The sequence below is a fragment of the Mandrillus leucophaeus genome, unplaced genomic scaffold (genome assembly GCF_000951045.1).
Source record: "Mandrillus leucophaeus isolate KB7577 unplaced genomic scaffold, Mleu.le_1.0 Scaffold173, whole genome shotgun sequence".
Lineage (NCBI taxonomy): Eukaryota > Metazoa > Chordata > Mammalia > Primates > Cercopithecidae > Mandrillus > Mandrillus leucophaeus.
Genome location: NW_012101732.1, coordinates 5,483,718 through 5,509,333, shown reverse-complemented (window position 1 = coordinate 5,509,333; position 25,616 = coordinate 5,483,718). Strand labels below are relative to the sequence as shown.

Here is a 25,616-nt window from a genome sequence, read left to right as displayed (position 1 = left end):
TAGTCACAAATACCAGCTCCCTGTTGCCAGTGATAGGTCTTTATCACATCAGCATCTCCTGTGAAGTCTTTTTTCTCACTCATTTGGTCTCCTGGTTCTTTATAGTGCTGTTTATGATTCAGTTATTATAATATATAAGATGATATTATGAGGTGCAGTCTATATTATAACTTACCTATTGCATGACTTAGATAAAGACAGTTTCCCAAACACCTGAGGTACACAAGAAAAAAAAGTCATATGCTAAATTCTCTACATTGTTTTACAAGGGAAGTGGTTCTCTAGGGCAGTGGCTGCGGAATGAACGTGAGTGTGCATGAGGGCCATGATGGGAGGGGAATTTTTAATTTACCTTAATAGTATTTTTGAATTACAGAAAGTTTTAGTTGTCTCAAAATAATTTGTTCTTTTAAAGTGGTTTAGAAATGAGTGACAGTTCCTGGGTCATTAGCTTATGTTCAAGCATTGATATAACAAAAGCAGTTTTCAAAAAGACAATTTAACAGTGCTCCTTGGTGTTTCATGAATATTTGTTCAGGTTGTTAAAAGTCCTTTACAGGAAATATTTAGCTTATAAATAGGCTAATAAAAGGGAAGCTGTAAGTTCAGTTTCTTTTGTGCTCTTAGTATTAAAGGAAGCTGTTACCAGAAACACAGATCTCCGTTTTTAAGGTAAAATACTACTATACATGGCTAGCTTTGTTACTTTGTGTATTTACCAAGATTTTCTCTGAGACATGGAAGTAATTTCCTATAGAAAGCTCCAAAGATATTGATTGATTGGTTGAAATGCACTCTAGAAATGGAAACTGTCTCCATAATCACTTTGCCAACTGTTTTCCCTACAAATGTAGGGAAACACTTTATTTTTGCCAACAAGTGCTTTTGTTAGACTGCATTTTAGTAGGACTCTTAGAACATGTTAGTGCTTAGTACTATTGTAAATTCACTCTCAGTTCTATTATAAATTGTGGATAGTCTGATTTGCCTTATGCCTTTCCTCTGTTTTTCTCCCTCTTAATCATGATCCTTAACGTTTATCTTAGACCGCTACGTAATTACTACCGTCCTCAAAAACATATTAATTATGCAAAGTAAATTTCAATGTAATAGTACCATGGTTTGCATTAAAGAAGAAAGTCACTGCTTACATCTTTTTTAAAAAAAATTACAACAATGAAAATGTTCTGTTTTTAATTCTGAGAGTACTACTGACATTGTAGAAGACATTAGTTAATCTTTTATGTATTACAAAAGGGAATCACATACTGTTTCAGTTTTTATTTTTGCATCATCTGATTACTTACCTCTGTAGATTGGGACTCTGAGGCGGTATAGTCTCCTTGCCAAGACTCTGCCAGCTGAGCACATTGAAGATGGTCTGTGACATGCAGGGTCCAGGGATATGGTCTTGAAAATAGGGATGAACCACCATGCAGTGTTGTACAGTGGTGGGGTAGAGGTATGAGTACTTTTCTCTCCTGATTGCAGCTCTGGTTTCTCTTTCATCCATTGGGTTGTTTCCTATTTTGCAAACTAAGCCAGGATCAGATGAAATGAAAAGGGAATTATATTATCTGATTTTAATATTTGTGTTGTTTTTTTTTTTCAAATGATGGTTCTAGAAGCTTTTCCAATGAAATCTCTCAGAATAATATTTTCCAAAAGCCGGGATTACTCTGTATTTTATTGCTCTAGTCTTTGCGTAACTCTGCTGAGTAATATTTAATTTTTTTCCAATAAATATGATAAAATATAGTAAAGTTAAATCTAAATGTAAGTCTGTAACTTGACTACTAATAAGTAGGATAATGTCTAAAATTAAAACTTTTTACCTTAAAAATTGTAATAGTGGGAAAAAATCAGATACAGTGTATAAACCAGTTAGTTGCCTCAGGAAAAAAAGGTGCTGTTTTATTTTTTTCTACAGTTTCCCAGAATTGTTTGGAGAAGTGTACAAGAGTTTTGTCTGTGTTATGCCTATTACAGAGCAAAGTATTGCAATGTAAGGAGAAGACCATCTTTTAAAACAGAATTGGAGCTTTAATTCCATTTATTGCTTTGTTGTCCTCTTTTTCCATAAGGTTTATGTGCCTAGGAATTAAAATCAAGTAGTGAAATTGAGAATGAAAGGAGAGAAGGTTTACGATTATATGTGGAAAGAATCGTGTAATAAAATACTCCTCTAATGGATTAAAGTCCTTTTAAAAGGAACACTTTTCTGAAGATAAGATTATTTTGTTCCTTTTCTTTTGACCCCATATCTAATTAGTCACCAAACTCTTTTCATGTTTTCCCACTTTTCTTTCAAAGCTCTGGGATACTAGAATATGCACTTTGTTTTTCCCATGTGCCATCCTGCCTAGTGTTGCTTGTGTTGTTCCATTTGATTACAGTTGTCCTTCACTGTCTCTAGTTTATTCCTTTTAGTTCAGTCTTACTCGTTCTTCAGGGGAGTCCTCAGTATCCAGTTCAAGTTTCATGTCCTTGGTAAAACTTCTTTTCACTTTAGCCAGAAGTTGTTTTCTCTCTCCTCTGAACCTCTGTGGTGCTTATGGCCGTGCAGTCTATTTGACATGGGAGAGCCTTTGTCCTAAAATGTCCAAATTTTGTTTCAAAACTTAAATTTTAAACCTTTTTCTTTTAAAGTATGTAGTCACCTTTTTAAGTCCTTGTAGTTGTCATTTGTAGCATAGTGTGCTAAAATAACACCTATATTACAGGCTTTATATATAATATGTGTGTGTGTATATATGTATAAATACAGAATTATATATAATACGTGTGTGTGTGTGTGTGTGTGTGTGTGTGTGTGTGTGTATTGCTCTTGTCTTTGGGTAGCTCTGCTGAGTAATATTTAATTTTTTTCCGGTAAGATAATATGCAGTACACATACATATTTAGCTTTACTGCGTGTGACATATATGTGTATATACACACACACACACATTATATGTAAATTGTTTTGGTACCTGGAAAGGATATGTGTGAGTGGAACTGTAATATTGCTAAATATTTTTGATTGTGTGAAGTAAATGTCTTGTTCTCACATCAACTGAATGAGTAACTTGACTTTTAATTTTAACCTTGCGGGGAATATATGTGAGGCAGACTCTTTTAAAGGGTTTTGGGCACCACAGAGCTAGAGTTCTTGAAGTGGTTAATTTTAGAAATCTTCTAATAGAAAGTCTGTCTCTTTTCACCTTGATTACTGGTGGCCTCTGCTAGACCTAAAAATAAAACCTGAATTGTTCAAAGTGATTCCTTTGACATTGTCATCTGTTTGTCAGAAAAAATCGTATCATTCTGGCACTTAGTGTTTTATGGTGGGCAGTGTACTTTATTGATTTTTATAGCATATAGGAGCAGATGTTAAACTCACTTTATATTTTGTTGTCCTTTATTATTTAGGAAAAAGCATTTTTATAGATGTCTGCTTTATGCCTGACATGCATAACAATGAGTAAGATATATGGGCTTTGCATTTGAGGGATTCATATTCTGGTGGTGAAGACAGACACATATATGTAAATAAGAGCGGTAGATTGTTACAGGTGCTATGATAGAAATATATAGTGAGGGCATAAAGGACCAAAATCCTGTAATCATAGGCACTGTCATTTAAAAGTATGAAATCTAGTGAGCCATACATATGTCAGTGAATTTCTATTATGTTACATGTTAGAATTAAATGAGGGAATTGCTACATAGAAGGTATAGATACTATTATTGTATGCTTTTATAGATTATGAAACACACTTAATTCAAAGCCATACAGTCGGTTTCCATAATATTAATACAATCTAAGCATTCTTCATCTCCAGTGACAGTGTTACTAACTTAGCATTTTTGTTTTGGAGGATAGCTTTATCCCAAGTATAGTCAGTGGCATGGTGGCAGTTAGTGGTTGAGACATCAATATTTCCAGTTAAATTATCATTGAATAATATAGTCCCTTGAAAGTGGAAGTTGCTTATTTTTAAAGGGGTCTTTTTTTTTTTTTTTTTTTTTTTTAATGCTCCAAGTCCCCAAATTTATAGAATTGCATAGGAAAGCAAATGTTGTCACAAACCAGAAGTACTCACTGGTCAACCAACCACTTACTATATTGGTTCCCAGTATTCAGAATTCTCCTAGTACCTTTGAGTGCCTGCCTGCCTAATCCCCACTATCAGTTTCACCTTGAGGTTCTCTATGCAGCTGCTCAAGTCCTTCTATGAATGCCTCTTTGAGGCAGGATGGATTGGAAATTAGCTGTAATACCTCATTATTGAAGGAGGAGGATGTTTCCTCTTCTAGAGGTCAATTGGCATCACTGCTGTTTAAGGACTAAGAGGCATTGCTGAATCTATATGAGAATGATGTTAGGGGAGCAAAGGAGAAGAATTTTCTTGGGGTATCGAGTAGAAAAAACAAACTGCTTGCTTCTTCTCCTATACTGTCACAACACAGAACACTTCTGTGATCAAATGTGTGGGAGATTTTCCCCAAGCACCGAGCCAGCAGTTCTCCAGCTGGGTGTCCTCTAACGTAATTCAGTTCTTAGCAGTATCTACCTGGAGGTAGTGTCACAGCCCACAGGTTGACAGCTCTGTCTCACAGGACTGCCTCCCCCCTGCCCCCCTCCCCGCCAGCACACACACACACACACACACACACACACACAGTCTCTCTCACGTACACACACACACACTCTCTGTGTCTCTCTCTCTCTCAAGATGCCAACTGGAAGCCCCAGGTTGTTTTTCCTGTGCTTCTGCCAGCCATAAATCAGGATGATTCCCACACTCCCTTCTTGGGCTCAGCTAATTTGCTAGAGTGGCTCACAGAACTTAGGGAAATACTTTACTTACATTTACCGGTTTATTATAAAGGGGATTAGGAAGGAGACAGATGAACAGCCAGATGGAAAAGATACAAAGGTCCAAGTATCAGAGAAGGGGTGAGGAGCTTCCAAATATATTCTCTCCAGGTAAGTCACCCTCCAGGAACTTCCATGTGTCCAGCCACCTGGAAGCCCATCCACACCCAGTCCTTTTGGGTTTTTTATAGAGACTTCACTGTAAAGGCGTGATTGATTTAAATCATTGGCCACCCATAACCAACTTAACTGTCAGCCCGTCCCACATCCTTAGAGGTTAGGGGTTATGGCTGAAAGTCCCCACCCTCTGGTTATGCCTTGCTCTTTACTGTGACTAACCCACACCGGAAGCTATCCTTGAGCCCCCAGCCATCAGTCAACTCATTAGTATGCACAATGACGCTTAGCACTTTGGAGAACCTAAGGCTATCAGAAGCTATTTGTTAGGAAATGGGAAGACTAAATATGTATTTCACAATGTCACAGATGTCTTTAAAGAAGTGTTACTTCAGGAGTATGTAAAATTTGCTCATAAAAAAAGAGCATATTAAGTGTGTTTAGGTGGCTTCTACACTCTAGGCACTTTTTATGTATTATTAATTTAATACCCTTAACTGTGAGAAGTAGGTAGTAGGATTTTCCTGTTCACTGACTAAGGCCTAGAGAGCTGTATTGAATAGATTACTCCTGAGCCTATGTGTACACTACTATAATATTCAGCCTGGCACTTTTTTGGTTATAATTTATCCACTGTGTCTGAATTCTATTTTCCCAAAGTTACCCCACTTGAGCCTTCCTATTTCATATTTTTCTAATGTATCATAATCAGAGTTCTGAATGCTACATGCTGTAGGGGGAGAATAGTGGATAACTTTCTCCTTTATATGCTGGAATTAATTTATTTTTACTGATAATAGTATTTATTGAATATTTCCTAGATGACAAATACTGCAAAGGCACTAGACATACAATTGGAGAAAAGAACTGCAATATAGAATTAAATTTAAAGGAATAATTTATATTGCTTAGACGTGCCAGTTGTTGGAGACTTTCTGTGATATGCTCATCCCCCTCTTTTTTTTGCTTTTGGGAAAGAGGAATTTGGGATGAGGTCACAAATATATTAGTTTTAGGACCTAAGTGAGTTTGTTGGAAGGGATCAGAAGCTAGGATGAGGAGGAACTGAAAGAATGCCTTAAGGAAAGGGGGTATATGTAGGCTTGCTTTCTTATTTAACCTGTATGAAAAACCTACTTTTATGAAGCCAGCAATGTAAGTACTTTAATAGTATCTTATTTAAGCTAGTTGGCTTTGCTAGCAGAACTTGATATGGATATTATCAAGTTCTTGATAGCTTTATATTTGATGTCAGTGACAAGTTAGATAAGTTCCAGTACTTTTGTGCCCTCTGCTAATTAATTAGAAGTAAAGTGAACTAGGCACTTCCTCAACAGCAGGTAAGAAGAGGATCTAGAGTCAGAAAGATCGACCAGAAAGTAGTCTGATACAACATGAAGGACTATGTTCAGGTACCTGCGGCTGAACTCGAAAAGCCTTATGAATTTACTTCAACAAGGGAGTCAGCTACATTTCTATACTTGAGTAGGTCCAATGATTTTATTTTACTTGTGATATTTATAAGTAGAGTATTCTTATTTATTTAAAAGTCTATATAGTAATTTCTTTTGTGCTTATTATTATTGCCAATTATTTAAACCTTATATTGTCTTTGATATAATTTTATAAAAACCTGAAATTGTAAATTAAAAATTTCAATCTATATGCCTTCTTTATAGTGGGTTGTTTTTTATTTTTGGTAAGTGGTCAAAAAGATGTTTTTGTTTTGTGTTGACCTTCCCGAGAAACTCACGGTGATCATTTATTTCCCTATGTGACAATGCATCCCTCATCTGTTAGGCACATACATTTCTGCAATTATTTTCATTGGTCATGATTTATAGAAAGCTAAAATATTTAAAATAATTTAGAAATTTGCTGGTACTTGAGTTTAGTGTGGCAGTTACTCTTTGAAGTCATCAGGTCTGGGTTGGAATTGCAGTTCCTCAGATCCTCCCCAGCTGGGTGTTACTGGACAAAATTGGCCTCTCTAAGCTGGTCTGCTCGTTTATCCAATGGAGATGATCATGACCCTCAGAGAATTGCTAAAGGAGTGAGTGAATAATGTTGTAACATCCTTAGTACAGTGCTGCACATGTCATCTTCAGAAAGTGGTAATTGTCCCTTCTGCTACTGATATAGTTACGGTTGTGAACCGTATGTAAAATTTGTGATTTTTAAATTATGGGTTTACAACAAAGGTTTTTATGCTATTGGGAATCCTATCTTAAGGGCCCTTGATCATCATCTGCTTACCCTGATTACTCTTCTTACTGCATTACTAATAATAGTTACCATTTTATTGAGTGTTTGCTTAATAAGAGCTTTATATACAATTTTATTTAATTCTCATTATTATGAAGAAGGCATTATTACATCTGTTTTTACTGATGGGGAAACTTGAGTGTAGTAAGACAACCCACCCAGCCCAGCTGGACAGAGGGAGACTGATTCGCTTCAGATCTATCTGTTCCAAACCCATGTTCTTTAACCCGTGGCCGTCCACTGGACACTTCACCATTTGCTTATCTGTCTCTCCTGGTAAACCTAAGCTTCCCAAAAGTGGGAACTGGACATTGTTTGCATTCCAAGGTTACATTTATATTTCAAGCTTTTTTAAACTAAAAGCAGTGTAGAGTGTATAACATCAGAAATGTGAAATTTAATAGCTTATTAAGAATCTTTCTTATTGAAAATAACAACATTTCCCATTCTGATAGAAAACTTGAAGCATTAGGACTTGTTTTTTAGACGTATGGCCAGTCTCTGCCATTCTAACAATTTGAATTTACTATATTTGGCTTTGCATTAGTGTTCACTAAGTACTCACTTAATCTTCTTTTCAGGTTATAAGCTTCTTTCATCATTGCAATACAGGACCTGGCTCAGTGCTTGTGTGCTTAATACATATTTGGTTTTAATTTATTTCAGTGTCAGTATTAATGTTGATCTGAAGTATTTTTAGATTATTTCAGTTGTTTGGAATTCATCAGTGAGCAAAACAATGATCCCTGCCTTCATCTGAGTTTATGTCCTGGTGAGGGTGCACAGATGAGGACCAGTAGCCACAATAGAAAGTTTATTTAATGTGTTAGGTGATAAGTGCTATGGGAAAAAGAAGGTAGAGCAGGGTAAGGGTGGTCAGAGAGGCTTAGGTGAAGAATTGAAGAAGGTGACAGAGTTATTACAGCTGTTAGTAGATACTTGGGCGTGCCCCAGGCAGAGGGAACAGTGAGAGCTAAGATCCAAAGGAGGGGGCCTAGCTAGGTAGAATTGGCAGGGAGACCACTGTGGCTGGCGTAGAGTGGATTGCGACAGGTGGGTGGGAGTATGACGGAGTTGTGGGAAGATGACATCAGAAAGGAGGTAAAGGGGGCATGGACGTCGTTTTCACTTTGTCAGATGAATTTGGCAGGACGTGTATGCATGTTAAACAAAAATCCTTAGAAGCTGCGTGTCTTTGGAGTAAGGATAAGAAATTTAACTTACTCTTTTCTTAATCCCTGATTACATTTGTATATCTTTATTTGTGGCAGTTTGAATTTTGTATTTTATATCGCCTGTTAATATTCAGAAACTTGAATTTCCAGGTCAGTTTACAATATTAATAATCTCTGTATTTCTTGATTTTTTTTTTTTTTTATACAGGAGTATGCTGTTGCTGTTCCGCTTTGCGTCCTCGCTACAAACGCCTGGTGGACAACATATTCCCTGAAGATCCAAAAGTAATTTGATCTACATCTACTGATCCTTCTCTTTGCTGACCCATTCTGCCCCCCGCTGACCTCCCTAAGGTTTCCCTAATTTCATTTCTCTACTTTTACCCCTACATCTCATCATTTGTACTACTTTTTTTGTACTTTTCCTTTTTTTAACTCTTAAATGACTCATGCTTGCTTGTCTAGTTTTCAGATCCTTTTAGTAGATTAGGCAGAAATCTGGAAAAATGGACAGTTGATGTTCTTTTATAGTTTATGTAGTGTCTAATTTAAGTAACACTGTCTCATTAATTTATGTTCATTAATTTATGAACCAGTACCAGATTAAACTAAGTGCTCATGATACCACTGTGAACAGAGAGAAGGTTTTCTACTCTCATTATGCACATATATAAGTAAATTGGTAATTACAATTTGTTGTGAAAAAATGTTGTACTAGACTAATGAATACGGGCTGCTACTGGAGTAGATAGGAGTGATACCCAATTTGGATTGAGAAGAAAGCCTGGAGGAGATAAAATCTAAGCTAAGATCCAACGAATAAATAGGGATTGACCTCACAGTTTTTAGAAGAAAACTGAGAGGTAAAGAAAGATGGTTTCAGGCAGAGTTTTTCTTTTTGCTTAAATACTATTTAATTTTTTAATAACAATTATTTTATTTGTGAAGATTACTGGTTTCAAAGCAACTGGTTGGGGTGATTTTGTTTCACATTGCCTCAACCTTTCTAAGACTTCTGTAGTCTCATGTTAAATGAATATGAACAAAAAAAAAGTTACATGACTTTTGACTTCCACAATTTGCTTTATTTTAAAATGTAACAACCTGTATAAAACTTTTGGTTATCTTAACATTAACTTAATGTTGATGTATCTTATTTTTAACCAAATCTGTTTAAACCTTCAGTTATGTAGAGGAGGTTAATCAATTAAATATTATTGACTGCCAGATGTCCTGGATAATTTGTGACATATTAAAAATCGTAAGATACAGTACCTGCCTTTAAGGACCTTTCCATGCAGTAACTGACATAAAGCAGAAACATACTAAATATGAAATTACAGTGCATAAATCGTCAGTAAAATGCTGAGTAAATCAGGTGGAAAGTTTTTGCCTCTAAAGCAAGGAGGTATCACTGTGGGTTGGGAACCTCCAGGAAGCATTCACAGAGGAAATGAGATTTACTGAGCTTTGAAGGATGTATACCATCTGGAGAGGTAGACAAGATTCGTCTCTTTATTGCAAGTGAGGGGAAAGAGAAAAGACATGGGAAAGCAAGACATATATTTGAAGCCTAGAGCAAGTTATCCATCAGACTTCAAGCAAAGGTTTATATAACCTAATTTTAGAGTGTAAGGGTGGTAATCGTGTTGACCATGATTTCTCATTTGAAATTTCAAATGTTATCAGTTAGTACGCTGAATATCCAAATAATTATTTTCCTGAGAAGTCTAGGACATATGGTTACTGAAGGTAAGGTGTGGAGGCTAGATTTTAGAGGATTGTGAATGACAAGGAAGACCTCTCTTTAGTCACTTTAACTCATAGGCAGTGAGGGAGCTTTGTACACTTGATCATTGAAATGACCACAGGTAAATTAGAGAAAGAATCCTTGTTTTTGGCAAGGATTTGTATAAGATTTATTTAAATAGCAGTCTTTAAAGTTAGATTTTTAAAAAGGAAAAGATCTGCATGAACCTTGAATATGTATGGCAAACATTACTCAATTTGCCATATTTCTTATTTTTAATTTATTAAAACAAACATCTTGTGATATGTCCATAATGGGTCAGACAGTAGGTACCCAAATGCAGAAGCAAACATGTCATAGTCCCTGCCTTGAAAGAGAAATCTAGTAAGGGGGACAGATAAACAATTTCTTAAAATTAGTAGCCAGATGATCCTGGGCAAGTCCCTTGATTTCTCATCATGTAATGGAAGTAATAAATAGTAGCAGTCTCATAATGTTCTCATGAAGACTAAATGAGTTAATGCAGCTCTTTGCTCACTGTTGCTTTCCTAATGTCTATCACAGTGCCTGGCACATTGTTGGCATTCATTTGTTTAATGAATGAAAAGATGATCTGATAAAATATAATAGTGGAGATAAGTACTGTGAGCTAAAAGAACATATAGTTGGAACATCTCACCCAAACTTGAAGCGGGGGTTGTTGGGAGGGCGCAGCACATTTTTGGAGGAAGCTAAGACCTAAAGGATGAGTAGGAATTATCCATGTGAACTGGAGAAGGGTTCCTGGGCAAAGAGATGAGTTGAGTGAAAGAAATCTTGCACAAAAGATATTATTTGTAAACTGTGTGATTCTGTTTATGTCCGATGCATGCTGATTCATAGTGATAAAAAGCAGAGCAATGGTTGCCTGAAGAGGGAGAAGTGGCCTGCAGAGGACATGGGGAATCTTTTGTAAATGATGAAAATGTTCTGTACATGTTGAACATCCCTAATCCAAAAATCTGAAATCTGAAATGCTCTGAAATCCAAAACTTTTGAGCACTGACATGATACTCAAAGGAAATGCTCACTGGAGCATTTTGGATTTTGAATTTTTGAATTAGGGTTATCTAAGTGGTTAAGTATCTGCAAATATTTCAAAATCTGAAAAAATAGCCAAAGTTGAAAGCACCTCTGATCCCAAGCATTTTGGATGAGGTATCCCCAACCCGTATCTTATTTTTAGCAGTGTCTTCACAGATATATACAACTGTCACATTTCCGATTATATACTGTAAGACAATGCAGTTATTTATATATGGATTATCACTCAATGAAATTAGTAAGGAATTAAAAATATAGGAGAGACACAATTGTATTTAAATGATGATGTGGAGGAACTGATACAGAGGGAGAGGTTGAAGAACTAGGAATAAGAGAGGCTAACTGATAGAGCCAGATCATGGAACTGTGTGTGGAAGACAGCTAGAGCAGAGGCAAACCAATTCCTCATAGACAGGAAAACTAGATTCCTTCACTTTGCCTAGGGCAGGGTTTCTCAGCTTAGGCTTCAGTTGACATTTTGGTCTAGATAATTACTTACTTTTGGGGGCTATTTTGTGCATTGTGAGATATTTGGAAACATCCCTGGCCTCTACCTACTAGATCCCAGTACCCACCTTCACCTGTCTATGACAACCCATAATGCCTTTAGACATTGCCCTGGAGGGGCTCAGTTACCCCTGGTTAAGATCTACTGGCCTAGCAGGCATTGAGAAAGCAGGGATGTTTTGCCAGTAAATACTAATCTGATGGCTTCCACCTTCTCCGAGAAAGAGAAGAGCTCATTTGCTGTCTGAGAGAGGAGAGAGGCACAAAGTAGCAAGTTTGAGGAAAACGGAGTAGGTGCAGAATATGAGGTGGTGACTCAACTAGGAAAACAGCAAAATAGCCAAAGAACATTGAGGGACCAGTTGAAGGTGAAAACACACATCTACACGATTTTTGTTGTAGATTCTAACATAGTTTTCCCTTTTTCTCTTCTCACCTATTCCAATATTCCTAAGCAATACTTACTTGGGTTATATATGGCCAAGAAACTTATGTGGTAATTGGAGAGAATGTAGGCACCTGTTGCACATCATCTTTTAAAAGGCAGCGACAAATGACCATTTTAGAATCCCATATCAGGGACCTGTTGTTGCTTTTTAAATATGTTGAACAAGTATAGATTCTACAGCTCTGAATACCTTCTCGTTTATTAATTACAACAAAAACTTATAATGATATCACTGACTTCTGAATCATTAAAAAAGCCATATGTTGACTATCATGTAAGTAAATGAGTAAAACAAGCTTAATAAACATTTCACATTTTTAAACTGAAACAAATTTTGTTTGAAATCTTTTTACATCTATATCCCATTCCCTATATACTACAGATAATTGAGCTATGTCTCTATAAAGGAAGATGTTAAGAGTCTAATTTACTGTTTGTGCTTTGTGTAAATGGGGCATTTTAAAAAATGTTTTGAAAGTTCTATGTATCCATCATGGTGAATATTAGCGCTAAGGAGGTTATATACAGAAGGGTTATTCATAAATATCATTTAATCCCCAATCCAAAAAGGGAAAATGTAAAGCAGGCAACACTTAAAAATATGATAAGCATGAAAATATAATCTATCTTGTTATTCTTATTATTTTTAGGATGGCCTTGTGAAAGCTGATATGGAGAAATTGACATTTTATGCAGTATCTGCTCCAGAGAAACTGGATCGAATTGGTTCTTACCTGGCAGAAAGGTTGAGCAGGGATGTTGTCAGACATCGTTCTGGGTAAGGAAACTAATGGCTGCTAAAATAATATCTTTGGAAAATTCTTTCTAGACTTTTAAATCATTCTATAGATTATTTTGCCGTTTAGTGCAACAAAGATAATATATAGAGGATAAAACATGTAGTATTATACAAAGAAATGTGTAATACTCTGATAGATGCTGTGGCTTTTATTACTTTCCTGGTGGTCAGGTTTTGTGAGTAGACTATGTTAGTTTACTGAGTTACCTTTAGCTTGTGATTATTGATTTTTGAGACTTTTCTAATGGGAAATAGTAGAAATTGACTCACTTAGTCTATCAGTGCAATACTGTAATTTTAAAATCAATCTCTAAATTGAAAACAAACAGAAAGATCCTGTTAACCAGATGATTTTTTTTTTCCACACAGCTTCAGTTTTACCTCTCAGAGGAGTAATAAGAAAGAACCGTGTTAGGCTTAGATATCAAGGCCCAGGAAATTGAAGCATGCTGATTTGGCACTGTGCTAGCTACACTCCTACTGATAAATAGAAGTCTACCGTCCTACTATAGTCTCTGTGCTCGCACAAGAATAACTTTGCAATTTGGATTATAAATACTTTCTCATTCTGTCATTTTATGATCCAAGTTTTCAGGAGTATTCTGTTCTCCAAGTGATATATTAGCTTTCTGTACCTTTGCATTGTTACCACTTAGAATATTTTAGTAAGTCATGGCACACATAGCTTTATGGTTGATTGTTGAAGGAAAAGTGTCTAAAGACTGAATTTTAATTATTGTTTAGATTTACCCTTTAAAAATTGATACATGATATTTTACATATTTATGGAGTACATGTGAGTATTTGTCACATGTACAGAATGTGTAAAGATCAAGTCAGGGTATTTGGGCTATCCATCACCTCAATTTATCATTTCTGTGTGTTGGGAACATTTCAAGTCCTTTTCTAGCTACTCTGAGATATACAGTACATTGTTGCTAACTTTAGTCACCCTACTGTGCTACCGAATATTAGAACTACTTCTTTTGTCTGATTTTGTAAGTTTGTATTCATTAATCAAACTCTCTTCATCCCTCCACACCCCGGCCCCCCCAGCCCCACTTACATGCCCTTCCTAGCCTCTGGTATCTCTCTGAATTTTAAGTACAAGATGTAAAATCTGATGAATTGTAAAGTAATATTTATGAGATTTTAAAAATAATGTTCTGTTGCTGATAGTGTTTTATCTACTCACATTTAGACATATAAGTAGATTATATTGGAAATTGTCACATTACCGTAATAATTATTTTGGGTCAGATACAAGTAAATATGGTTAAAAGTCTGGAAAATAGAAAATGTCCATATTTACAAAGAAAAATATACACAAAGTTAATGTTAAAGAAGCTCAGATAATTAAGGAGAAAATGGAGGAATACAGTGCATATTTTCTGTATACTTTGATCGAAGGATTATTTTATAACCAAGATATTAGTGCTGTGTGAGAATTAAGATTTTACTTAGGAGTTACTAAATTTGCATTTCTTTCTTCAGTGTATTTCAATAGAATTATTTCAGTTCTTCCAATGGAAAGCACTTAGGAGAATTAAGAAAGGTAGAAATGCTTTGACGTTCTTTTTCTCCTACATGTAGGTATGTTTTGATAGCTATGGAGGCACTGGACCAACTTCTCATGGCTTGCCATTCTCAAAGCATTAAGCCATTTGTAGAAAGCTTTCTTCATATGGTGGCAAAGCTGCTGGAATCGGGGGAACCAAAGCTTCAAGTTCTTGGAACGAATTCTGTGAGTAAAACTATTTTGTAGCTAAATTTATGCTTAATTAGCATATCTAGAATTAATTGCTTCTTAGAATGACTTTACCTGGTAAAGACGAATTCCCTGAATAGGGCATTTGAACAGTCAACACAAATTAAGATAATTAGAATACTTTGCCTCTCACTCTTTCTGCTGTTTCTTGTGAAATCTGTGGTATTAACTAATCATAATAGAATATCTGCCTGTAAATGAATGCATACCTGTCATTTTTATTTTCTCTTGGTCTTTTATTGCAACACTAACTTTGTGTCCTACATTCCTTTTGAGTTTCATGCCTTTTCATTAATTAAGGTTGTTTACATTTTTATGGCTAGTGTGAATAATGCTGCTATGAAGATTTGTGTACTGGTTTTTGTGTGGATGTGTGTTTTTCATTCTCTTGGATATATACTTAGTAGTGTAATTGCTGGGTCATGTAGTAACTGTGTTTAACTGTTTTCCAAAGTGGTTGCATTATTTTACATTCCCACCACTAACATGTGAGTGTTGTTTCTCCACATCCTCATCAGTACTTGTTATTGTCTATCTTTTTTTATTTTAACCATCCTAGAGGGTCTGAAGTGGTATCTCATTGTGGTTTTGATTTTCATTTCCCTAATGACTAATGGTAAAACTTTGCATGTGCTCATTGCCTCTTGGGTATATTTTCTTTGGAGAAATGTCTATTCAAATCCTTTCCCTCCTTTTTTCAATCGTCTTTTTATTGTTGAGTTGTAAAAGTTCTTTATATATTCTTGGTAAGAGTTATTTATCAGATACATAATTTGCAGATATCTTCTCCAATTCTATGGTTTTGTCTTTTCACTTTCTTCATGGTATGCTTTGAGTCACTAAAGTTTTGATTTTGATGAAGTCCAGTTGCTTTTTTTTTTCCTTTTGTTGTTGGTGTGCGTGGGTGTGTATGTGTGTTGGGGGGGTGTTGGACAGGTATGCTTTCAGTTTCATATCTAAGAAACTATTGCCTAATCCAAAATCACAAAGGTTTACTCCTATAGTTTCTTCTAAAGAGTTTTACAGTTTAGGTTTGTATTTAATAATCCATTTTGAGTTAGCTTTTGTATGTGGTATGAATTCAGCATTCAGCTTTATCCACATTTTGCATGTGGATATTTAACTATGCCATTGCTATCCGTTGAAAAGGCTATTCTTTTCCTTTGAATGGTCTTGAATGGTCTTTGAATGGTCTTAAAAATAAATTTACCATAGAAGTTAAGGTTTTGTATGTTTATTCTTTTTTAGACTGCTTCTGAACTATTTCTGCTCGCCACATTCATTTTCTTCTATCTTGAACCATTGTCCCTTAAAATAAGTTTGGGGAAAGCATACCTACTTTAAAAAGAAAATACAGTGGTAATATTTATTCTCTTGTCTTTAGTTTCATTGTATCACCTTCAGTCTTTCAGTTCCAACTTCTTCTCTGAGAAGCTTTAAGGCGTTCAACCTACATGAATACTGTATGTTTCCATTCAGAGTTTTAATTAAAAAAATAACAGAATCATATATTACCTGCTATTGTTTATGGATAATTATTTTCTGGTATAGGACAGGAAGAGGAAGTATACGAGGTGCTGACAGTACGGATTTCAGAGTCTGACCACCCCAGTTTGAACTACGCCTGTACCGCTTTCTAACTGTATACCTTGAGCAAGTTATTTATTCTCTCTTTACCTCAGTTTTTCATCTGTGAAATGAGGATAATGAGAATACCAATCTCACAGGATTGCTGTGTGACATGAGTTGATATATATTAAGCTCTTGAAAGAGTGCATAGCACTGTTAGTTATTACTGGTAGCAAGAGCATTAAATGAGCCCTCATTCAAAACTCTTAATATGATTTTTTTCACTTACTTCAGCAGGAATATATTGGGTATTTCCAAATGCATTTAGATGATGTGACAAGCTTAGTTTCAGACAAGGTGGCTACTTAGGCTTCTCCTGTTTTGTTTACATTAGGTGAGGAACGTTTTGGGGAAGTGGCTTACTAGCTAGGGGGAGAATTTTAGTGTACATTTCCAGAAATGTCTTTACTTTCACCCAGCAATGCCATTAGATTGTTTTAATGAGTCGTTTGGCCAAAAGACCAAATTCCCCAGTTACTTACCTTAATTTGAGTGAATTTTATTAAATGAAATGCCATATTATCTTGACCAACATTAATTACCTAGTATTTACTGGTGGTCTAATTTTCTTAGTGGTGCTGAGTGCTTTATGTTGTCGAGCACGATCAGTACTAATTTAAAATTTATTAATGGTCTTCCTACAGTTTAATTTGTTGACATTTTCCTCTTCATACTAATGCCAACTCAATATGACAGTAATAGATGCAATGTATTTCGGTTCTCCTTTGTTTCAAAAACTGTGCTAGATACTTTTTGTTTTTACCTCTTTTTTTATTGTAAACTGTTTCAAATATAGAAAAGTGTGGAGCATAATATAGTACAGCTGTATACCTACTGATTCAAGAAAGAAAAATGTTAAATAATATCAATAAATAACATAATTTTTGTTATAAATAATAATATTGGTAATACATGTTAATGTCATGCAACATTGGTTCATGTTTTTAAAGAAATAATATAGTATATGCTAGATATTTTACATGTATTAATTATGTCATGATTCTCGAAAACCCTTCAAACTTAGAAATACTATTTTCATTTTATAGATGAGGGATTACAGCTAAATAACTTGTCCAAAGACACAGTGAAGTAATGCTGTATATAATAGGGGGATTCAATCTTAGGCCTTTCTTACTTCAAAGCTTGTGTTCTTTGTGCAATGATAAATACATTGTCATTATTATGGATTAAGATTTAGGGAAAGCATAGATTACGTTTCTTCTTTTTTCTTCCTCTTGTTTTCTAAAAGTTTATTATTAAAAAGTTTCTTTTGGATTGGGTGCAGTGGTTCATGCCTTTAATCAGGGTGCTTTGAGAGGCCAAGGCAGGAGGATCATTTGAGGCCAGGAGTTCAAGAGCAGCCTGGGCAACACAGCGAAACTCCCATTGTTACAAAAATAAAATTAAATCAAAAAATTAGACAGGTTTGGTGGTGCATGCCTGTAGTCCTGACGCCGTAGGAGGCTGAGGTGGGAGGATTACTTGAGCCTAGGAATTCAAGGCTCACCACTGCACTGCAGCCTGGGCAACAGAGCAAGACCCTATCTCAAGAAAAGAAAGTTTCTTCTGTATTAATGTCATATTTGATATTTTGTTTGTTTCTTATTTTTATATTGCTTGTTAATATGACGGTGTATGAAATTAAATGTATTTGGTCCACACTTTTAAGAAGGTAATATATATTGTTTATATTATTTGTGTTTTTTAGTTTGTCAAATTTGCAAATATTGAAGAAGACACACCTTCCTATCACAGACGTTATGACTTTTTTGTGTCTCGATTCAGTGCCATGTGTCATTCCTGTCATAGTGATCCAGAAATACGAACAGAGTATGTATTATTTTACTTTATGATCTATAGTAAGTAATTTAGAGATGAATATTGTGTTTATATGTTACATAATGATTACCAGAGGAAACAAGAATATGGCTGAAATATGGCTTTCCATTGCTGTTAGAAGCTATAATTACTGACTGAAGTAGCAAAATGAGAATGGCTTTCCAGCTCACTAAAATGCAGTCTTTACTGTTGCCTAGAATGTCTCCTCATGCTCTGCTTACTCTGTCAGATCTTGTCCTTCTATCATTTCTTCCTGCTTGCGCTCTAATCCTGCCACGTGGATCTCCTTGCCATTTCTTGAACACTTTAGTCACACTTCTCCTCAGGCCCTTTGGACACATTGGTCTTGGTGCAAAAAACAATTCTCTAGTGCCCACATGGCTTGTTACCTCACTTTGTTCAGATTTCTGCTCAAATGACACCTTATCACAAGAACCCTCCCCAGCCACCCTTTATTAATGTCACCCTTCTCATTCCATCCCTAGTTATCTTTATCTTTTTATCATGTATCTCTTTGTTTCTTGCTCCTCTATGGAATATAAATTCAGGAGGGTGAGGACTTTGGTTTGAGGACTGCAGTATTGCCAGTACTTTGAATAGGGCCTGGTGCATAGTAGGCTCTCAGTTAGTACTTTTTGAGTGAATAAGTAGATCAATGGAATGAATGTATATTACTGAATCACTATCCATCTGAGGTTGTCATGACAACTATCTTGGACATTTTTAAATATTTCTTCTAGATGTATCCTACTAAAAATCTGGAGTCAAATATTTTATAAACTCAATCTGTAGGTGGATAGAATGAGAAATACAGAAATGAGAAACTTTAAAGTTAAGAATTAAAGTCAAAATGACTTTGGGAAACATAGAAAGTAATTTGAGCATTACTATCTTACATCTAAAAACCAAGAAATCTGCCAGGATTTAAAGTTACTGTGGGCAGTTGATAATCAAGATATAGAATGCTTTATAATTTTTACTTTTATTTTAAAATAAATAAAGGAATGTACAGAAATATAACTAGCTTTTAGTTAAAGCATACAAGCTACAGTGCTGGTTTACATGAAACAAAAATAAGTATAAATGTTATTTTAATTGGAGAAAGAAAGTTTAAAGGTGATTAAATAGTTATTTTCAGGTATAAGATTTATTTTTGTCTGTGATGCTGCTGGTATAATTTTTGCTCAGTAGAGTATAGGCCATTTAGAGTCCTGCTATTATTCCTTTATTACGAAGTGTACAGCCTTCTCAGAGGTGAAAAATACTACAATTACCTTATAAGAATTAGTTTTCTGTTTGTCTCCATCACCAGGAAAATTCTTTTTTCTCTCTCTCAAGGATATTTTTTAAATGTTTATGAGACTGTTCTCTCTCTTGAGAGGCTGATGGTAAGTTTTTAATGGAGCAAAAAGATACAAAGATTAACTAAAGAAAATGGCAATTTTTTCAAGATTTTAACATTTTTGCTTTCTTTCAAAATATAGAAAATATCTGGAATGTGGTATGTTTTTTCTAAATATTTATCATTCCCTAGTGAAATATCTTGTCTTTTGAATATATTTTTACCTGTTTTTCATTACTGCTTCAAAGAAAAACTTTGAAATTTTCTATAAACCAATGAAAGGACTTACAGTACATTTTGCTAATTCTATGTCTTTCCAATATTATATCATATTTGAAGTTCCATAATACCCACATTTTATTTGAATTCCTGTAAAACAAATGAGTAAACTAAAATGCTATTTAATATAAAATACTTAGTTTATTTTTGCTTTACCTTAAATAAAAGCCCTTTTGATTTTCTTTAAGTATATTTATATTCTGAATTCTAACTTAGATAAATCATTAGTCCCTTTATTTTTTTTACCAAGCTCTTATCAAGTAGAACTCCAGGGGACATGGACAGTAGGAGATGGAGCTGGTAAATATTAGGATTTTCTTATTTTCCTTGAAGAACTGGTTCCCACTTGCAGCATCACAATCTTAATCTGTAACTCTGATTTTCTAAAGAAACTTCAGCTGTGGTAGAAATTACCACCACCACCACCATCATTGTCATCATCCTCATCATGGTTAGCAGCAAACGGGAACAGCCAACACTGAGTGCTTACTGTGTGCCAATTATTGTTTAACCACTTTACATGAATTAACTCATTTAAATTACTCAACATTTCTATGCTGTAGATGTGACAGTTGTTCTGTTTTACTGATGGGGAAACTGTAGAATTCCTTTTGGGGGATCATGGCTAGAATGTGCTGATTAGTCTAGATGTTAGATCTGGATAGGATGAAGCTGTGTAGCTATAGTAGCTATTGGTAGTTACCACCGACACCACCCTTTAACCTTGAACAAGGGCACCACTATCTGCTGCTGCACCATTTAGGCTGCTGTCTCACAAGGCATGATACAAGTTTCATCTTGTTTATTCATGTGCTCCATGCCACCTTGTGCTTGGCCTTCTCATCACCCAAGGTGTAGCAGCAGGTACGTAAAGCAGGCACCTTTTGTAGCAGTGTTAGCCTTGCCCACTGTAATAGCTGCACGAGAATCTCTCTCATAGATCTTCTTTATGTTTTAAAAAGTAGCATGTATAGACACAGCTTTGAAATAGGCAAAATTTGCCTTTGTGTCTTCTAATTCATTTTTCTCACCTGTTCAGTATCATTTTACTGCCACCTCCCATTCTCCATCTACTACTCTTGAATGCCTGCATTATTTTGCCATGGGGATGTAAAGCAATGTCACCTCCCTCCCCATATCTTCTATTCTTTAAACCTATTTACTGTTTTTGGAAGACAATGCTAGGTAAACTGAATAAACATCTAATTGGTGAGTATTTTAGACAGTAGAAAGAAAGGAAGTAAATAGCCATCATATTTGACCAGAAGGAAAATGTTTTGAGACTAATTGGGCCGCCAAGTTAGCTCTGTTTGAGACTTTGTTCTGTTGCAGTTTTTAGAAACTGTTTACAAGTCACTTTTCTTCTCATTCTTGAACCTATAGATTTTTATTTTCTTTTGCTTTTTTGAAGAAGTATAAGGAAGAGCTTGAGGAGGTTTGGTGATGTGATCTGGGATGGGAGGATAAGGCAGCATTCTCTCACTACTATATTGATACATTTTAAGTCACATCTGATTATTATATGATAATGTATATGTGTTTATAGACACATTTGTATATATATGGCTGAGGTTATCTGTGCTCCATTTCGATAGTTCTTATTTGTAATACCTTTTAAAAGAACCAGCTTAGTCTTCTGTCTAGGTGGACTAAGGGAGTTGAAGGGCTGTTAGGGAGGAACAGTGAGAAGTCTGAAGAAGCATGAAGGGTGTGCAGAACAGGGAAATCCTGTTTTCACTCAGCTCTTAAGACTTCTAGGTAAGAAATGGAGTATCATTATCATTTTAAGAAAATCTATGTTGTTGATTTTTTTAAATAGAAAAATAGATATTTCTGTATTTTAGAGTCCTTTTAACTTTTTAAATGCTGATTTTAAGAACATGATATTTAAAGTAAGCCTTTTTGGGGCATATCTCTGTGTCTCTTAAATTTTTGAGATTTACTTTCTTAGACTTGTGTGTTATTTTAAGATATTTTATGGATAAGATAACAGCATTTACTTGATATCCATTCTCTTAGGCAAACAGACTTATTCAAATAATTTTTTTATGGCTCATTTTCTTCCTTTTTTTTTTTTTTTTTAATAGGATACGAATTGCTGGAATTAGAGGTATTCAAGGTGTGGTTCGCAAAACAGTTAACGATGAACTTCGGGCCACCATTTGGGAACCTCAGCATATGGATAAGATTGTTCCATCCCTTCTGTTTAACATGCAAAAGATAGAAGAAGTTGACAGGTATTTAAAAAGATGCTAGTGTTGAGACTGTGTTACTTTTATGTATGTGTATGTGTGTTTGCTAGGATAAGAATGTTTTGTCTTTAGTACTGTGTAAAAAGTAGTCTCATAAAGTTAAATGAGTTTAAAAATATGTACCTTTCTGAAAAAATTTTTAGTCTGTGGTGATCCCATTAGGCTTATAGTAGACTACAGAATATTACTCATACACTTAAGCCTTTCTTTTAGAATAAGTTTACAGTTTATTTGCCACTAGTTATTGAGTATTCAAATTGCCGTTTTAATGAATACTACTTAAAGTTACAAATGTGAGAAACAGAAATTATAACTTTACTTTTGTTAATCTAAAAGATCCAGCATACTTTTGCACAGGGAGTTAGAACTAACAAAAATAATAATGATAATGATAATAATAGCTACCTACACTGTATTTTATTTTTTCAACAAAATGGGTAGACACTGTTCATATTTGATTTGTCCTAAGATATTTTGAAATTGAATATTGTTTTGGGATTTATGCTCTTTTTTTCTTTTTCCTCTACAACATTCACTTGCAGTTAGAATTCTGTACTTTATTCCACTTTTTCAAATACTAGAAGCATGCTTATCCCCCACATTTTTGTTACCATACACAGAGATAATGAGTTAATAAACAAATAGTAAAGTATTATAAATAATATTTTTAACATTTAATATAAATAATATATTAATAAATATTTCAGAAGTAGTATTCTCCAGTGGCTTATTATCCTGACTTTCCTGGTTCTTGCAGTTTGAGGAGAAAAATTTGAATCAAATTTAAAAGTGATCCAATCTGTAGTTCTAAATTTACATTTTATTTATGATTTTAGTGATTATATGTGTAGTAGCAACATAAAAGTAGTCTAGAAATGATAGGTAGTTGATAACTGTATGGTAACACTTAAACATTGATGTTAATTTACAGTAATTACAGAAAGGATTCATGCTTAATTCCTTAGATGTGACTGCCTCCAGCTTTGGGAACCTTTCCTAAAGTGTGAAAGTTGATGTACTTTAGTACTATCTGTATTTTCCTATTCTTGGCACTGTAGCTGAGGTGAAAGTTTCCTTATCTCAAATATTTACTATTTAAAGGTTCACTAGCTAGTTGGGAACCCATTTTCCATAATTATGGCTCTTGAGGTCCAGGATTAGCATAAGTAAAATACAAGAAACAGCTCATTGGTTGTCAATTCTTAAGAAATTATGTTTTTTCGTGATATAATCCCAGTGCCACATATACATTTTTAGAATTATTATTCATAAATTCATTAGCCTAAAATAATGTTTCAGGATGTGAATAGAATACTGTCTGCTGAAGACAGCTACGTATACAGATACTCTAATTAGCTTTTAAATTTTATTTTTTATTTACAGGCTATGCATAGTTTTTCACTTTATTTTTGCCCATTTACAGTTAAATGAAGGATACCTAAAGACGGTCTCTGGGCCCTGTGTTCTTACTAAGATTTTGCTATAAATACAGAAAAGTTGAATGAAAGTGAGTAGCAAGCTGCTGAGTATAAGAGACATTCTGTTAGAAATAATTTGCACAGCCAAGTTTATTTCTTCAATTTGAAAGAGTGTATGATTCATTTTGGTGGTGTTAAATTCATGAAATTAGAATTAAGCTTTATATTTGCTGGAGGATAAAAAGAAAATGCCATTTTAACATTTCTAAAAAGTAAAGTGTATTGTTTATTAGAACCAATGTTAAAATTCTTGTGTTTTTCTTTATTTCCCTTTTTTTTTTAGTCGCATAGGCCCTCCTTCTTCTCCTTCTGCAACTGACAAAGAAGAGAATCCTGCTGTGCTGGCTGAAAACTGTTTCAGAGAACTGCTGGGTCGAGCAACTTTTGGGAATATGAATAATGCTGTTAGACCAGTTTTTGCGTAAGTAGTTTTTCCTGGTTATTTGTGACTTTGCTGTGTTAATTCTGTGTTAACTTATTTATAGAGGACATCTACTTTTTTACTTGCATGAGTGAGTTATTAATGGAACCAGTGTAACATGGTAGAAGTAGTACAGGACTGAGTCATGCATGATATGTTTGAACAGTGGTTGAATTACTTAATTAGCTTTTTCCCTTTAAGTATGAAGTGTAATAATATGTTTAATATCATGGGCATTGTTTAAGTTGAGTATCTACTTACAGACCTTGAAATGCATATGTGCAGTGAAATATTTAAACAAACAGTGTCTAAGTATGATGTATCTTCTTCTACTAACTTTCATGGTCAGTTTTTCCTGGTCACTGGCTTCTATTTATTGGCTGTCTTTTTGCCATGGCTGGGCTACCTTAGATCACATTCACATCCCTGAGTAAATTCATCTTTTACATAGTGATTAATCAGAGCAAGAGTATTAAATATCTCGTTGGTACTTTCATGCTCTCCTCCCGGCAAAATACGTTAATGAGCTTTGAGTTTCTCCACATAGACATGATCTCTCAAGCCTTGTCAAGCCGTTGTGTTTCTAACTCAGTCACCAGATGATAGATCTACTATAAAATATTCTATGTAATTTCTAGACGTTTTTGCTAGTCTTTCTTTTGTTAAAATTCACCTTGTCCTTTTCTCCTTCTGACTGTAATAGTGGCTTTATAGAATATATACGGTATTCCTAATGTAACATCCAGAGTTCTTTAGGACAGATGGATGTTCGTAGCCTAGTGTTCAAAGTTGAACCTTAGTTACAAGAATCTATAAATCATAAAATTATATTAAAAATTAGAGAATCATTAGATTTTCAAAGGGATCTATGTTTCCTCCCACCTCCAAAATATTGAGATCCACTGTTTAAATGTTCTGTAAACTTACGGAAATGCTACTAAAAATTAATCAGAATTATGCCAAATATACCAAGGGCAAATTTATTTTTTTAATATCCAGCTAGACATGCTGACTTAACATCAGAATTCCATTTTTTTATCTTAATACTCTTAGAACTAATCTATAAGACCTTAAAAATCTAGAGAGCCAGCTTGGAAGAAAGAATTTACCAAATAAGCTGTACTTGAGTTGAATAACATGAACTGAGTTATGTTCTTTTCTACATAGAACTTAAAATTTCTGATCATGTATTAGTTGATTAAATTAATCTTAAGTAAACATGTGATTACACATTAGCCATTTAGTTAATTAAATATTAAATGCCCTCTGCAAGTGAGGTGCCAGATATTTTGGGAATATATGCATGAATAACAAATTTGATGGGTGATTGACGTGTATAATATTTATAAAATAATATATGAATTATGAGAAAAGGACAAAAAGTGCTCTAGTAGTTCAAAACAAATAAATCATGTCTAATTTGAGAATTTAGGGCCAGTGTCTTTTTTTTTTTTTTTTTTTTTTAGAGTTCACTCTTGTTTCCCAGGCTGGAGTGCAGTGGCGTGATTTCGGCTCACCACAACCTCCGCCTCCTGGGTTCCAGCAATTCTCCTGCCTCAGCCTCCCGAGTAGCTGGGATTATAGGCGCCCAACAGCATGCCTG

The 25,616-nt window shown here is 34.7% G+C and overlaps 1 protein-coding gene across 1 annotated transcript in view; it reads left to right on the top strand.

Annotated features, from left to right (window-relative positions):
* The window catches only part of EFR3A (EFR3 homolog A (S. cerevisiae)), a 111,561-nt gene that overhangs the window by 23,626 nt on the left and 62,319 nt on the right, over nucleotides 1–25,616 (top strand). The window contains exons 2-7 of the mRNA XM_011977107.1: nucleotides 8,627–8,703; nucleotides 12,857–12,984; nucleotides 14,599–14,749; nucleotides 18,111–18,232; nucleotides 21,950–22,099; nucleotides 23,876–24,013. Coding sequence (XP_011832497.1) covers nucleotides 8,627–8,703; nucleotides 12,857–12,984; nucleotides 14,599–14,749; nucleotides 18,111–18,232; nucleotides 21,950–22,099; nucleotides 23,876–24,013 — 766 coding nt within the window. The remainder of the gene's footprint in view (nucleotides 1–8,626; nucleotides 8,704–12,856; nucleotides 12,985–14,598; nucleotides 14,750–18,110; nucleotides 18,233–21,949; nucleotides 22,100–23,875; nucleotides 24,014–25,616) is intronic.